This window comes from Borostomias antarcticus, assembly GCF_949987555.1.
Source record: "Borostomias antarcticus genome assembly, chromosome: 1".
NCBI classification, from domain to species: Eukaryota; Metazoa; Chordata; class Actinopteri; order Stomiiformes; family Stomiidae; genus Borostomias; species Borostomias antarcticus.
The window spans coordinates 1,145,799-1,161,002 of NC_140234.1; the positions used below are offsets into that span (position 1 = coordinate 1,145,799).

General features: G+C 55.0%; 1 protein-coding gene across 1 annotated transcript in view; it reads right to left on the minus strand.

Moving 5' to 3' along the window:
• The window catches only part of LOC311314462 (teneurin-2-like), a gene marked incomplete at both ends in the record, with an annotated part of 269,840 nt that extends 268,110 nt beyond the window's left edge, over nucleotides 1-1,730 (minus strand). The window contains 2 exons of the mRNA XM_084444824.1: nucleotides 715-1,002; nucleotides 1,718-1,730. Coding sequence (XP_084300950.1) covers nucleotides 715-1,002; nucleotides 1,718-1,730 — 301 coding nt within the window. The remainder of the gene's footprint in view (nucleotides 1-714; nucleotides 1,003-1,717) is intronic.
• Between the last annotated feature and the right edge of the window lie 13,474 nt (nucleotides 1,731-15,204).

The following is a 15,204-nucleotide window of genomic DNA, read 5'->3' on the forward strand; positions in this document are numbered from 1 at the left end:
CTGACTCTGCTGTATCTCTCTAGGACCTCCCGCATTCACATGCCCTGCCCGCACACAGGGGCTGTACATACAGGTCTATCAGCTTGTGCGTGGGATGTGTGTGATTCTGTTAGGGCATTTTTGGTGTGTGTGTGTGTGTGCAGGCGTGCATGTGTGTGTGTGTGTGTGTGTGTCAGAGAACAAAGCTGATTACTCCCCTGCTGGGATCGACGGCGTGCTGCTCCCAGTTTGAGCCCTGCTGACTTCGACTAAACATGAAGAGAAGAAGCGAGACACCTGTGGTGGAGTGTGTGTGTGTGTGTGTGTGTGTGTGTGTGTGTGTGTGCGCGCCCCCCATGGCCCCGCCTCCTCCCCTGGTGTTCACACGCCGTTAACAAAATCAAGCGGCGCGACGACCCCTTGCGTCGCCGCGGATCCCTACTGTACGTTGCCATGACGATGGCAGTGAGCGGCACGCGGTGTGTAATCAGGCAGGCGAACGCCGCGCTCAGGCGTTTGGAAACAACCATCTCTGTGTTGCCGTGGCAGCGCCCCCGAGACGAGACCCCGCATTAAGTAGGAGAGCAGAGTTAGGGGTCAGGGGTCAGGGTGTGCGCCCGCATCAGATAAACAGATGAACTCACTCACTCTCGCATTCCTTCACTCACTCACCCCACCTCCCTCCCTCTCTCTCCTCCCTCTCTCTCATCCCTCTCTCTCCTCTCTCTCTCCTACCCGATTCGTCGTCGGTCTTGTGCTCGTTGTCCGAGTCGGTCAGTGTGAGGGCGGAGTTTTCTCTTGAAGAGAGGCCGGAGCTGCGTCGGGATTTGACCTCCTGACCCCCCGCCCACAGCTGCACGGCGCGCTCGGGGGTCATGATCCCCTCGGGGTCGGAGTCGGGGTCAGGGTCGGAGGTGGTGCTGAGGGCGTAGCCGTGCTGCAGCAGACCCAGCTCTGAGGGGGGGTACGCCCCCTGGTGGTGGCGAGGCTCCCCTAAGCCCAGCTCTGCCAGCGTGAAGCTCCCTGCAAAAGACAAACACGGTTAGTGTGTGTGTTTGTTTGTGTGTGTGTGTGAATATTTGTGTGTGTTTGTTTGTTTGGGTGTGAATGTTTGTTTGCGTGTGTGTGTGTGTGTGAATGTTTGTTTGTGTGTGTTTGTTTGGGTGTGAATGTTTGTTTGCGTGTGTGTGTGTTTGTGTGTTCATACAGAAACATCTCAAATGGATGATTGGTGTTGGATGTGGCTGAGGTTGGGGAGATGGGGAACTATTAACACCAAGCAGCTGCACCTGTCACCCTCCTGCCGCCACGCTCGCTTCCGACCAATTAACACAGCAGTAAAGATACACACCTCATCTACCTCAACTCCCTCGTGACTCTCTTTTTTTTTCTGATTTTTATTGCTTTTTCACCTAATTTGGTAGTGATGAAAATGAGAGAAATCAGAGAAATGTCGTGGTTTAATCTGATCCTGTTAGCTATTTCTAATTATGATGATTGACCCCTGAGTGTGGCTGTCGGCCGGAGTTTTCTGTAAGAAACGGTGTCTCCCTTCCATAGACTTATGAGATAAGGGTGGCGTTCCATGGTTGGTACATTCTGTGGACAACAGCAATTGTTGTGGTTAGAGTTGAGCTGGGCGCCGAGGCGGCGTAGGTTATCTTGACCCCACAAGGCCAGAGCTGCAGGAGAGACCAGACCAGTCCACACCAGTCTGATCAGGGAAGGGGGGTGGAACGCCCCCGAACCATAAGAACCTGACCGCCAGCTACCTGACCACCAGCTACCTGACCACCAGCTACCTGACCACCAGCTACCAGCTACCTGACCACCAGCTACCAGTTACCTGACCACCAGCTACCAGCTACCTGACCACCAGCTACCTGACCACCAGCTACCTGACCACCAGCTACCTGACCACCAGCTACCTGACCACCAGCTACCTGACCACCAGCTACCTGACTACCAGCTACCTGACCACCAGCTACCTGACCACCAGCTACCTGACTACCATCTACCTGACTACCAGCTACCTGACTACCAGCTACCTGACTACCAGCTACCTGACCACCAGCTACCTGACCACCAGCTACCTGACTACCAGCTACCTGACCACCATCTACCAGCTACCTGACCACCATCTACCAGCTACCTGACCACCAGCTACCAGCTACCTGACTACCAGCTACCTGACCACCATCTACCAGCTACCTGACCACCATCTACCAGCTACCTGACCACCAGCTACCAGCTACCTGACCACCAGCTACCAGCTACCTGACCACCAGCTACCTGACTACCAGCTACCTGACTACCATCTACCTGACCACCATCTACCTGACCACCATCTATCTGACCACCATCTACCTGACTACCATCTACCTGACCACCATCTACCTGACTACCATCTACCTGACTACCAGCTACCTGACCACCAGCTACCATCTACCTGACCACCATCTACCTGACCACCATCTATCTGACCACCATCTACCTGACCACCATCTACCTGACTACCATCTACCTGACTACCAGCTACCTGACCACCAGCTACCATCTACCTGACTACCATCTACCTGACCACCAGCTACCTGACTACCAGCTACCTGACCACCATCTACCTGACTACCATCTACCTGACTACCATCTACCTGACTACCATCTACCTGACTACCATCTACCTGACCACCATCTACCTGACTACCATCTACCTGACTACCATCTACCTGACTACCAGCTACCTGACTACCAGCTACCTGACTACCAGCTACCAGCTACCTGACTACCAGCTACCTGACTACCAGCTACCTGACTACCAGCTACCTGACTACCAGCTACCTGACCACCAGCTACCTGACTACCAGCTACCTGACTACCAGCTACCTGACCACCAGCTACCTGACCACCAGCTACCTGACTACCAGCTACCTGACTACCAGCTACCTGACTACCAGCTACCTGACCACCAGCTACCTGACCACCAGCTACCTGACCACCAGCTACCTGACCACCAGCTACCTGACCACCAGCTACCTGACCACCAGCTACCAGCTACCTGACTACCAGCTACCTGACTACCATCTACCTGACCACCAGCTACCTGACCACCAGCTACCTGACTACCAGCTACCTGACTACCAGCTACCTGACTACCAGCTACCTGACTACCAGCTACCTGACTACCAGCTACCTGACCACCAGCTACCTGACTACCAGCTACCTGACTACCAGCTACCTGACCACCAGCTACCTGACCACCTGCTACCTGACCACCAGCTACCTGACTACCAGCTACCTGACCACCAGCTACCTGACCACCAGCTACCAGCTACCTGACTACCAGCTACCTGACTACCAGCTACCTGACCACCAGCTACCTGACTACCAGCTACCTGACTACCAGCTACCAGCTACCAGCTACCTGACTACCAGCTACCTGACTACCAGCTACCTGACTACCAGCTACCTGACCACCAGCTACCTGACTACCAGCTACCTGACCACCAGCTACCTGACTACCAGCTACCTGACTACCAGCTACCTGACCACCATCTACCTGACCACCAGCTACCTGACCACCAGCTACCTGACTACCAGCTACCTGACCACCAGCTACCAGCTACCTGACTACCATCTACCAGCTACCTGACCACCAGCTACCTGACTACCAGCTACCTGACCACCAGCTACCTGACTACCAGCTACCTGACTACCAGCTACCTGACCACCAGCTACCTGACCACCAGCTACCTGACCACCAGCTACCTGACTACCAGCTACCTGACTACCAGCTACCTGACCACCAGCTACCTGACTACCAGCTACCTGACCACCATCTACCTGACTACCAGCTACCTGACTACCAGACTACCAGCTACCTGACTACCATCTACCTGACTACCAGCTACCTGACCACCAGCTACCTGACTACCAGCTACCAGCTACCTGACCACCATCTACCTGACTACCAGCTACCTGACTACCATCTACCTGACTACCAGCTACCTGACCACCATCTACCTGACTACCAGCTACCTGACTACCAGCTACCTGACTACCAGCTACCTGACTACCAGCTACCTGACCACCAGCTACCTGACTACCAGCTACCTGACTACCAGCTACCAGCTACCAGCTACCTGACTACCAGCTACCTGACTACCAGCTACCAGCTACCAGCTACCTGACTACCAGCTACCTGACTACCAGCTACCTGACCACCAGCTACCTGACCACCAGCTACCTGACCACCAGCTACCAGCTACCTGACTACCAGCTACCTGACTACCAGCTACCAGACTACCAGCTACCTGACCACCAGCTACCTGACTACCAGCTACCTGACTACCAGCTACCTGACCACCAGCTACCAGCTACCTGACCACCAGCTACCTGACTACCAGCTACCTGACCACCAGCTACCTGACTACCAGCTACCTGACTACCAGCTACCTGACCACCAGCTACCTGACTACCAGCTACCTGACTACCAGCTACCTGACCACCAGCTACCTGACTACCAGCTACCTGACCACCAGCTACCTGACTACCAGCTACCAGCTACCTGACCACCAGCTACCAGCTACCTGACCACCAGCTACCTGACTACCAGCTACCTGACTACCAGCTACCTGACCACCAGCTACCTGACTACCAGCTACCTGACCACCAGCTACCTGACCACCATCTACCTGACCACCAGCTACCTGACTACCAGCTACCTGACTACCATCTACCTGACCACCAGCTACCTGACTACCAGCTACCTGACTACCAGCTACCAGCTACCTGACCACCAGCTACCTGACTACCAGCTACCAGACTACCAGCTACCTGACCACCATCTACCTGACTACCAGCTACCTGACTACCATCTACCTGACTACCAGCTACCTGACCACCATCTACCTGACTACCAGCTACCTGACTACCATCTACCTGACTACCAGCTACCTGACCACCATCTACCTGACTACCAGCTACCTGACTACCAGCTACCTGACTACCAGCTACCTGACTACCAGCTACCTGACTACCAGCTACCTGACCACCAGCTACCTGACTACCAGCTACCTGACTACCAGCTACCAGCTACCAGCTACCTGACTACCAGCTACCTGACTACCAGCTACCAGCTACCAGCTACCTGACTACCAGCTACCTGACTACCAGCTACCTGACCACCAGCTACCTGACCACCAGCTACCTGACCACCAGCTACCAGCTACCTGACTACCAGCTACCTGACTACCAGCTACCAGCTACCTGACCACCAGCTACCTGACTACCAGCTACCTGACTACCAGCTACCAGCTACCTGACTACCAGCTACCTGACTACCAACTACCTGACCACCAGCTACCTGACTACCAGCTACCTGACCACCAGCTACCAGCTACCTGACCACCAGCTACCTGACTACCAGCTACCTGACTACCAGCTACCTGACCACCAGCTACCTGACTACCAGCTACCTGACTACCAGCTACCTGACCACCAGCTACCTGACTACCAGCTACCTGACCACCAGCTACCTGACTACCAGCTACCAGCTACCTGACCACCAGCTACCAGCTACCTGACCACCAGCTACCTGACTACCAGCTACCTGACTACCAGCTACCTGACCACCAGCTACCTGACTACCAGCTACCTGACCACCAGCTACCTGACCACCATCTACCTGACCACCAGCTACCTGACTACCAGCTACCTGACCACCAGCTACCTGACTACCAGCTACCAGCTACCTGACCACCAGCTACCTGACCACCATCTACCTGACCACCAGCTACCTGACTACCAGCTACCTGACCACCAGCTACCTGACTACCATCTACCTGACTACCATCTACCTGACTACCAGCTACCTGACCACCATCTACCTGACTACCATCTACCTGACCACCAGCTACCTGACTACCAGCTACCTGACTACCAGCTACCTGACTACCAGCTACCTGACCACCAGCTACCTGACTACCAGCTACCTGACTACCAGCTACCTGACTACCAGCTACCTGACTACCAGCTACCTGACCACCAGCTACCTGACTACCAGCTACCTGACTACCAGCTACCTGACTACCAGCTACCTGACCACCAGCTACCTGACTACCAGCTACCAGCTACCTGACCACCAGCTACCTGACTACCAACCACCAGCTACCTGACTACCAACTACCAGCTACCTGACCACCAGCTACCATCTATCTGACCACCATCTACCTGACCACCATCTACCTGACTACCATCTACCTGACTACCAGCTACCTGACCACCAGCTACCATCTACCTGACTACCATCTACCTGACCACCAGCTACCTGACTACCAGCTACCTGACCACCATCTACCTGACTACCATCTACCTGACTACCATCTACCTGACTACCATCTACCTGACTACCATCTACCTGACCACCATCTACCTGACTACCATCTACCTGACTACCATCTACCTGACTACCAGCTACCTGACTACCAGCTACCTGACCACCAGCTACCTGACTACCAGCTACCTGACTACCAGCTACCTGACCACCAGCTACCTGACCACCAGCTACCTGACTACCAGCTACCTGACTACCAGCTACCTGACCACCAGCTACCTGACTACCATCTACCTGACCACCAGCTACCTGACTACCAGCTACCTGACCACCAGCTACCTGACTACCATCTACCAGCTACCTGACCACCAGCTACCTGACCACCAGCTACCTGACCACCAGCTACCTGACCACCAGCTACCTGACTACCAGCTACCTGACTACCAGCTACCTGACTACCAGCTACCTGACTACCAGCTACCTGACTACCAGCTACCTGACTACCAGCTACCTGACCACCAGCTACCTGACTACCAGCTACCTGACTACCAGCTACCTGACTACCAGCTACCTGACCACCAGCTACCTGACCACCAGCTACCTGACTACCAGCTACCTGACTACCAGCTACCAGCTACCAGCTACCTGACTACCAGCTACCTGACTACCAGCTACCTGACTACCAGCTACCTGACCACCAGCTACCTGACTACCAGCTACCTGACCACCATCTACCAGCTACCTGACCACCAGCTACCAGCTACCTGACTACCAGCTACCAGCTACCTGACCACCATCTACCAGCTACCTGACCACCAGCTACCAGCTACCTGACTACCAGCTACCTGACTACCAGCTACCTGACCACCAGCTACCTGACTACCAGCTACCTGACTACCAGCTACCAGCTACCAGCTACCTGACTACCAGCTACCTGACTACCAGCTACCTGACTACCAGCTACCTGACTACCAGCTACCTGACCACCAGCTACCTGACTACCAGCTACCTGACCACCATCTACCTGACTACCAGCTACCTGACTACCAGACTACCAGCTACCTGACTACCATCTACCTGACTACCAGCTACCTGACCACCATCTACCTGACTACCAGCTACCTGACTACCATCTACCTGACTACCAGCTACCTGACCACCATCTACCTGACTACCAGCTACCTGACTACCAGCTACCTGACTACCAGCTACCTGACCACCAGCTACCTGACCACCAGCTACCTGACTACCAGCTACCTGACTACCAGCTACCTGACCACCAGCTACCTGACTACCAGCTACCTGACCACCAGCTACCTGACCACCAGCTACCTGACTACCAGCTACCTGACTACCAGCTACCTGACTACCAGCTACCTGACTACCAGCTACCTGACTACCAGCCACCTGACTACCAGCCACCTGACTACCATCTACCTGACCACCAGCTACCTGACTACCAGCTACCTGACCACCATCTACCTGACTACCAGCTACCTGACTACCAGCTACCAGCTACCTGACCACCAGCTACCTGACTACCAGCTACCTGACCACCAGCTACCTGACCACCAGCTACCTGACTACCAGCTACCTGACCACCAGCTACCTGACTACCAGCTACCTGACTACCAGCTACCTGACTACCAGCTACCTGACTACCAGCTACCTGACTACCAGCTACCTGACTACCAGCTACCTGACCACCAGCTACCTGACCACCAGCTACCTGACTACCAGCTACCTGACTACCAGCTACCTGACTACCAGCTACCAGCTACCAGCTACCTGACTACCAGCTACCTGACTACCAGCTACCAGCTACCAGCTACCTGACTACCAGCTACCTGACTACAAGATACCTGACCACCAGCTACCTGACCACCAGCTACCTGACCACCAGCTACCAGCTACCTGACTACCAGCTACCTGACTACCAGCTACCAGACTACCAGCTACCTGACCACCAGCTACCTGACTACCAGCTACCTGACTACCAGCTACCTGACCACCAGCTACCTGACTACCAGCTACCTGACCACCAGCTACCAGCTACCTGACCACCAGCTACCTGACTACCAGCTACCTGACTACCAGCTACCTGACCACCAGCTACCTGACTACCAGCTACCTGACTACCAGCTACCTGACCACCAGCTACCTGACTACCAGCTACCTGACCACCAGCTACCTGACTACCAGCTACCAGCTACCTGACCACCAGCTACCAGCTACCTGACCACCAGCTACCTGACTACCAGCTACCTGACTACCAGCTACCTGACCACCAGCTACCTGACTACCAGCTACCTGACCACCAGCTACCTGACCACCATCTACCTGACCACCAGCTACCTGACTACCAGCTACCTGACTACCATCTACCTGACCACCAGCTACCTGACTACCAGCTACCTGACTACCAGCTACCTGACTACCAGCTACCTGACCACCATCTACCTGACTACCAGCTACCTGACTACCATCTACCTGACTACCAGCTACCTGACCACCATCTACCTGACTACCAGCTACCTGACTACCAGCTACCTGACTACCAGCTACCTGACTACCAGCTACCTGACTACCAGCTACCTGACCACCAGCTACCTGACTACCAGCTACCTGACTACCAGCTACCAGCTACCAGCTACCTGACTACCAGCTACCTGACCACCAGCTACCTGACTACCAGCTACCTGACTACCAGCTACCTGACCACCAGCTACCTGACTACCAGCTACCTGACCACCAGCTACCAGCTACCTGACCACCAGCTACCTGACTACCAGCTACCTGACTACCAGCTACCTGACCACCAGCTACCTGACTACCAGCTACCTGACTACCAGCTACCTGACCACCAGCTACCTGACTACCAGCTACCTGACCACCAGCTACCTGACTACCAGCTACCAGCTACCTGACCACCAGCTACCAGCTACCTGACCACCAGCTACCTGACTACCAGCTACCTGACTACCAGCTACCTGACCACCAGCTACCTGACTACCAGCTACCTGACCACCAGCTACCTGACCACCATCTACCTGACCACCAGCTACCTGACTACCAGCTACCTGACTACCAGCTACCTGACTACCAGCTACCTGACTACCAGCTACCTGACCACCAGCTACCTGACTACCAGCTACCTGACTACCAGCTACCTGACTACCAGCTACCTGACCACCAGCTACCTGACTACCAGCTACCAGCTACCTGACCACCAGCTACCTGACTACCAGCTACCTGACTACCAGCTACCTGACCACCAGCTACCTGACTACCAGCTACCTGACTACCAGCTACCTGACTACCAGCTACCTGACTACCAGCTACCTGACTACCAGCTACCTGACTACCAGCTACCTGACCACCATCTACCTGACTACCAGCTACCTGACTACCATCTACCTGACTACCAGCTACCTGACTACCAGCTACCTGACTACCAGCTACCTGACCACCAGCTACCTGACTACCAGCTACCTGACCACCATCTACCTGACTACCAGCTACCTGACTACCAGCTACCTGACTACCAGCTACCTGACTACCAGCTACCTGACTACCAGCTACCTGACCACCAGCTACCTGACTACCAGCTACCTGACTACCAGCTACCAGCTACCAGCTACCTGACTACCAGCTACCTGACCACCAGCTACCTGACTACCAGCTACCTGACTACCAGCTACCTGACCACCAGCTACCTGACTACCAGCTACCTGACCACCAGCTACCAGCTACCTGACCACCAGCTACCTGACTACCAGCTACCTGACTACCAGCTACCTGACCACCAGCTACCTGACTACCAGCTACCTGACTACCAGCTACCTGACCACCAGCTACCTGACTACCAGCTACCTGACCACCAGCTACCTGACTACCAGCTACCAGCTACCTGACCACCAGCTACCAGCTACCTGACCACCAGCTACCTGACTACCAGCTACCTGACTACCAGCTACCTGACCACCAGCTACCTGACTACCAGCTACCTGACCACCAGCTACCTGACCACCATCTACCTGACCACCAGCTACCTGACTACCAGCTACCTGACTACCAGCTACCTGACTACCAGCTACCTGACTACCAGCTACCTGACCACCAGCTACCTGACTACCAGCTACCTGACTACCAGCTACCTGACTACCAGCTACCTGACCACCAGCTACCTGACTACCAGCTACCAGCTACCTGACCACCAGCTACCTGACTACCAACTACCAGCTACCTGACCACCAGCTACCAGCTACCTGACCACCAGCTACCTGACCACCAGCTACCTGACCACCAGCTACCTGACCACCAGCTACCAGCTACCTGATCACCTGACTACCATCTACCTGACCACCAGCTACCTGACCACCAGCTACCTGACCACCTGACTACCATCTACCTGACCACCAGCTACCTGACCACCAGCTACCTGACCACCTGACTACCATCTACCTGACCACCAGCTACCTGACCACCAGCTACCTGACCACCTGACTACCAGCTACCTGACCACAAGCTACCTGACCACCAGCTACCTGACCACCATCTACCTGACCACCAGCTACCTGACTACCAGCTACCTGACCACCAGCTACCAGCTACCTGATCACCTGACTACCATCTACCTGACTACCAGCTACCTGACCACCAGCTACCTGACTACCAGCTACCTGACTACCAGCTACCTGACTACCAGCTACCTGACCACCAGCTACCTGACCACCAGCTACCTGACTACCAGCTACCTGACTACCAGCTACCTGACTACCAGCTACCTGACTACCAGCTACCTGACCACCAGCTACCTGACTACCAGCTACCTGACCACCTGCTACCTGACCACCAGCTACCAGCTACCTGACTACCATCTACCTGACCACCAGCTACCTGACTACCAGCTACCTGACTACCAGCTACCTGACTACCAGCTACCTGACCACCAGCTACCTGACTACCAGCTACCTGACCACCAGCTACCTGACTACCAGCTACCTGACCACCATCTACCTGACCACCAGCTACCAGCTACCTGACCACCAGCTACCTGACCACCAGCTACCTGACCACCAGCTACCTGACTACCAGCTACCTGACTACCAGCTACCTGACCACCAGCTACCTGACCACCAGCTACCTGACTACCAGCTACCTGACCACCAGCTACCTGACTACCAGCTACCTGACTACCAGCTACCTGACTACCATCTACCAGCTACCTGACCACCAGCTACCAGCTACCTGACTACCAGCTACCTGACCACCAGCTACCTGACCACCAGCTACCTGACTACCAGCTACCTGACTACCAGCTACCTGACTACCAGCTACCTGACTACCAGCTACCTGACTACCAGCTACCTGACCACCAGCTACCTGACTACCAGCTACCTGACTACCAGCTACCTGACCACCAGCTACCTGACCACCATCTACCTGACCACCAGCTACCAGCTACCTGACTACCAGCTACCTGACTACCAGCTACCTGACCACCAGCTACCTGACTACCAGCTACCTGACCACCAGCTACCTGACCACCAGCTACCTGACTACCAGCTACCTGACCACCAGCTACCTGACCACCAGCTACCTGACTACCAGCTACCTGACTACCAGCTACCTGACCACCAGCTACCTGACCACCATCTACCTGACCACCAGCTACCAGCTACCTGACTACCAGCTACCTGACTACCAGCTACCTGACCACCAGCTACCTGACTACCAGCTACCTGACTACCAGCTACCTGACCACCAGCTACCTGACTACCAGCTACCTGACTACCAGCTACCTGACTACCAGCTACCTGACCACCAGCTACCTGACCACCAGCTACCAGTTACCTGACTACCATCTACCTGACTACCAGCTACCTGACCACCAGCTACCTGACTACCAGCTACCTGACTACCATCTACCTGACCACCAGCTACCTGACCACCAGCTACCTGACTACAAGCTACCTGACTACCAGCTACCTGACCACCATCTACCTGACTACCAGCTACCTGACTACCAGACTACCAGCTACCTGACTACCATCTACCTGACTACCAGCTACCTGACCACCAGCTACCTGACTACCAGCTACCAGCTACCTGACCACCATCTACCTGACTACCAGCTACCTGACTACCATCTACCTGACTACCAGCTACCTGACCACCATCTACCTGACTACCAGCTACCTGACTACCAGCTACCTGACTACCAGCTACCTGACTACCAGCTACCTGACCACCAGCTACCTGACTACCAGCTACCTGACTACCAGCTACCAGACTACCAGCTACCTGACCACCAGCTACCTGACTACCAGCTACCTGACTACCAGCTACCTGACCACCAGCTACCTGACTACCAGCTACCTGACCACCAGCTACCAGCTACCTGACCACCAGCTACCTGACTACCAGCTACCTGACTACCAGCTACCAGACCACCAGCTACCTGACTACCAGCTACCTGACCACCAGCTACCTGACTACCAGCTACCTGACTACCAGCTACCTGACCACCAGCTACCAGCTACCTGACCACCAGCTACCTGACTACCAGCTACCAGCTACCTGACCACCAGCTACCAGCTACCTGACCACCAGCTACCTGACTACCAGCTACCTGACTACCAGCTACCTGACCACCAGCTACCTGACTACCAGCTACCTGACCACCAGCTACCTGACCACCATCTACCTGACCACCAGCTACCTGACTACCAGCTACCTGACTACCATCTACCTGACCACCAGCTACCTGACTACCAGCTACCTGACTACCAGCTACCAGCTACCTGACCACCAGCTACCTGACTACCAGCTACCAGACTACCAGCTACCTGACCACCATCTACCTGACTACCAGCTACCTGACTACCATCTACCTGACTACCAGCTACCTGACCACCATCTACCTGACTACCAGCTACCTGACTACCATCTACCTGACTACCAGCTACCTGACCACCATCTACCTGACTACCAGCTACCTGACTACCAGCTACCTGACTACCAGCTACCTGACTACCAGCTACCTGACTACCAGCTACCTGACCACCAGCTACCTGACTACCAGCTACCTGACTACCAGCTACCAGCTACCAGCTACCTGACTACCAGCTACCTGACTACCAGCTACCAGCTACCAGCTACCTGACTACCAGCTACCTGACTACCAGCTACCTGACCACCAGCTACCTGACCACCAGCTACCTGACCACCAGCTACCAGCTACCTGACTACCAGCTACCTGACTACCAGCTACCAGCTACCTGACCACCAGCTACCTGACTACCAGCTACCTGACTACCAGCTACCAGCTACCTGACTACCAGCTACCTGACTACCAACTACCTGACCACCAGCTACCTGACTACCAGCTACCTGACCACCAGCTACCAGCTACCTGACCACCAGCTACCTGACTACCAGCTACCTGACTACCAGCTACCTGACCACCAGCTACCTGACTACCAGCTACCTGACTACCAGCTACCTGACCACCAGCTACCTGACTACCAGCTACCTGACCACCAGCTACCTGACTACCAGCTACCAGCTACCTGACCACCAGCTACCAGCTACCTGACCACCAGCTACCTGACTACCAGCTACCTGACTACCAGCTACCTGACCACCAGCTACCTGACTACCAGCTACCTGACCACCAGCTACCTGACCACCATCTACCTGACCACCAGCTACCTGACTACCAGCTACCTGACCACCAGCTACCTGACTACCAGCTACCAGCTACCTGACCACCAGCTACCTGACCACCATCTACCTGACCACCAGCTACCTGACTACCAGCTACCTGACCACCAGCTACCTGACTACCATCTACCTGACTACCATCTACCTGACTACCAGCTACCTGACCACCATCTACCTGACTACCATCTACCTGACCACCAGCTACCTGACTACCAGCTACCTGACTACCAGCTACCTGACTACCAGCTACCTGACCACCAGCTACCTGACTACCAGCTACCTGACTACCAGCTACCTGACTACCAGCTACCTGACTACCAGCTACCTGACCACCAGCTACCTGACTACCAGCTACCTGACTACCAGCTACCTGACTACCAGCTACCTGACCACCAGCTACCTGACTACCAGCTACCAGCTACCTGACCACCAGCTACCTGACTACCAACCACCAGCTACCTGACTACCAACTACCAGCTACCTGACCACCAGCTACCATCTATCTGACCACCATCTACCTGACCACCATCTACCTGACTACCATCTACCTGACTACCAGCTACCTGACCACCAGCTACCATCTACCTGACTACCATCTACCTGACCACCAGCTACCTGACTACCAGCTACCTGACCACCATCTACCTGACTACCATCTACCTGACTACCATCTACCTGACTACCATCTACCTGACTACCATCTACCTGACCACCATCTACCTGACTACCATCTACCTGACTACCATCTACCTGACTACCAGCTACCTGACTACCAGCTACCTGACCACCAGCTACCTGACTACCAGCTACCTGACTACCAGCTACCTGACCACCAGCTACCTGACCACCAGCTACCTGACTACCAGCTACCTGACTACCAGCTACCTGACCACCAGCTACCTGACTACCATCTACCTGACCACCAGCTACCTGACTACCAGCTACCTGACCACCAGCTACCTGACTACCATCTACCAGCTACCTGACCACCAGCTACCTGACCACCAGCTACCTGACCACCAGCTACCTGACCACCAGCTACCTGACTACCAGCTACCTGACTACCAGCTACCTGACTACCAGCTACCTGACTACCAGCTACCTGACTACCAGCTACCTGACTACCAGCTACCTGACCACCAGCTACCTGACTACCAGCTACCTGA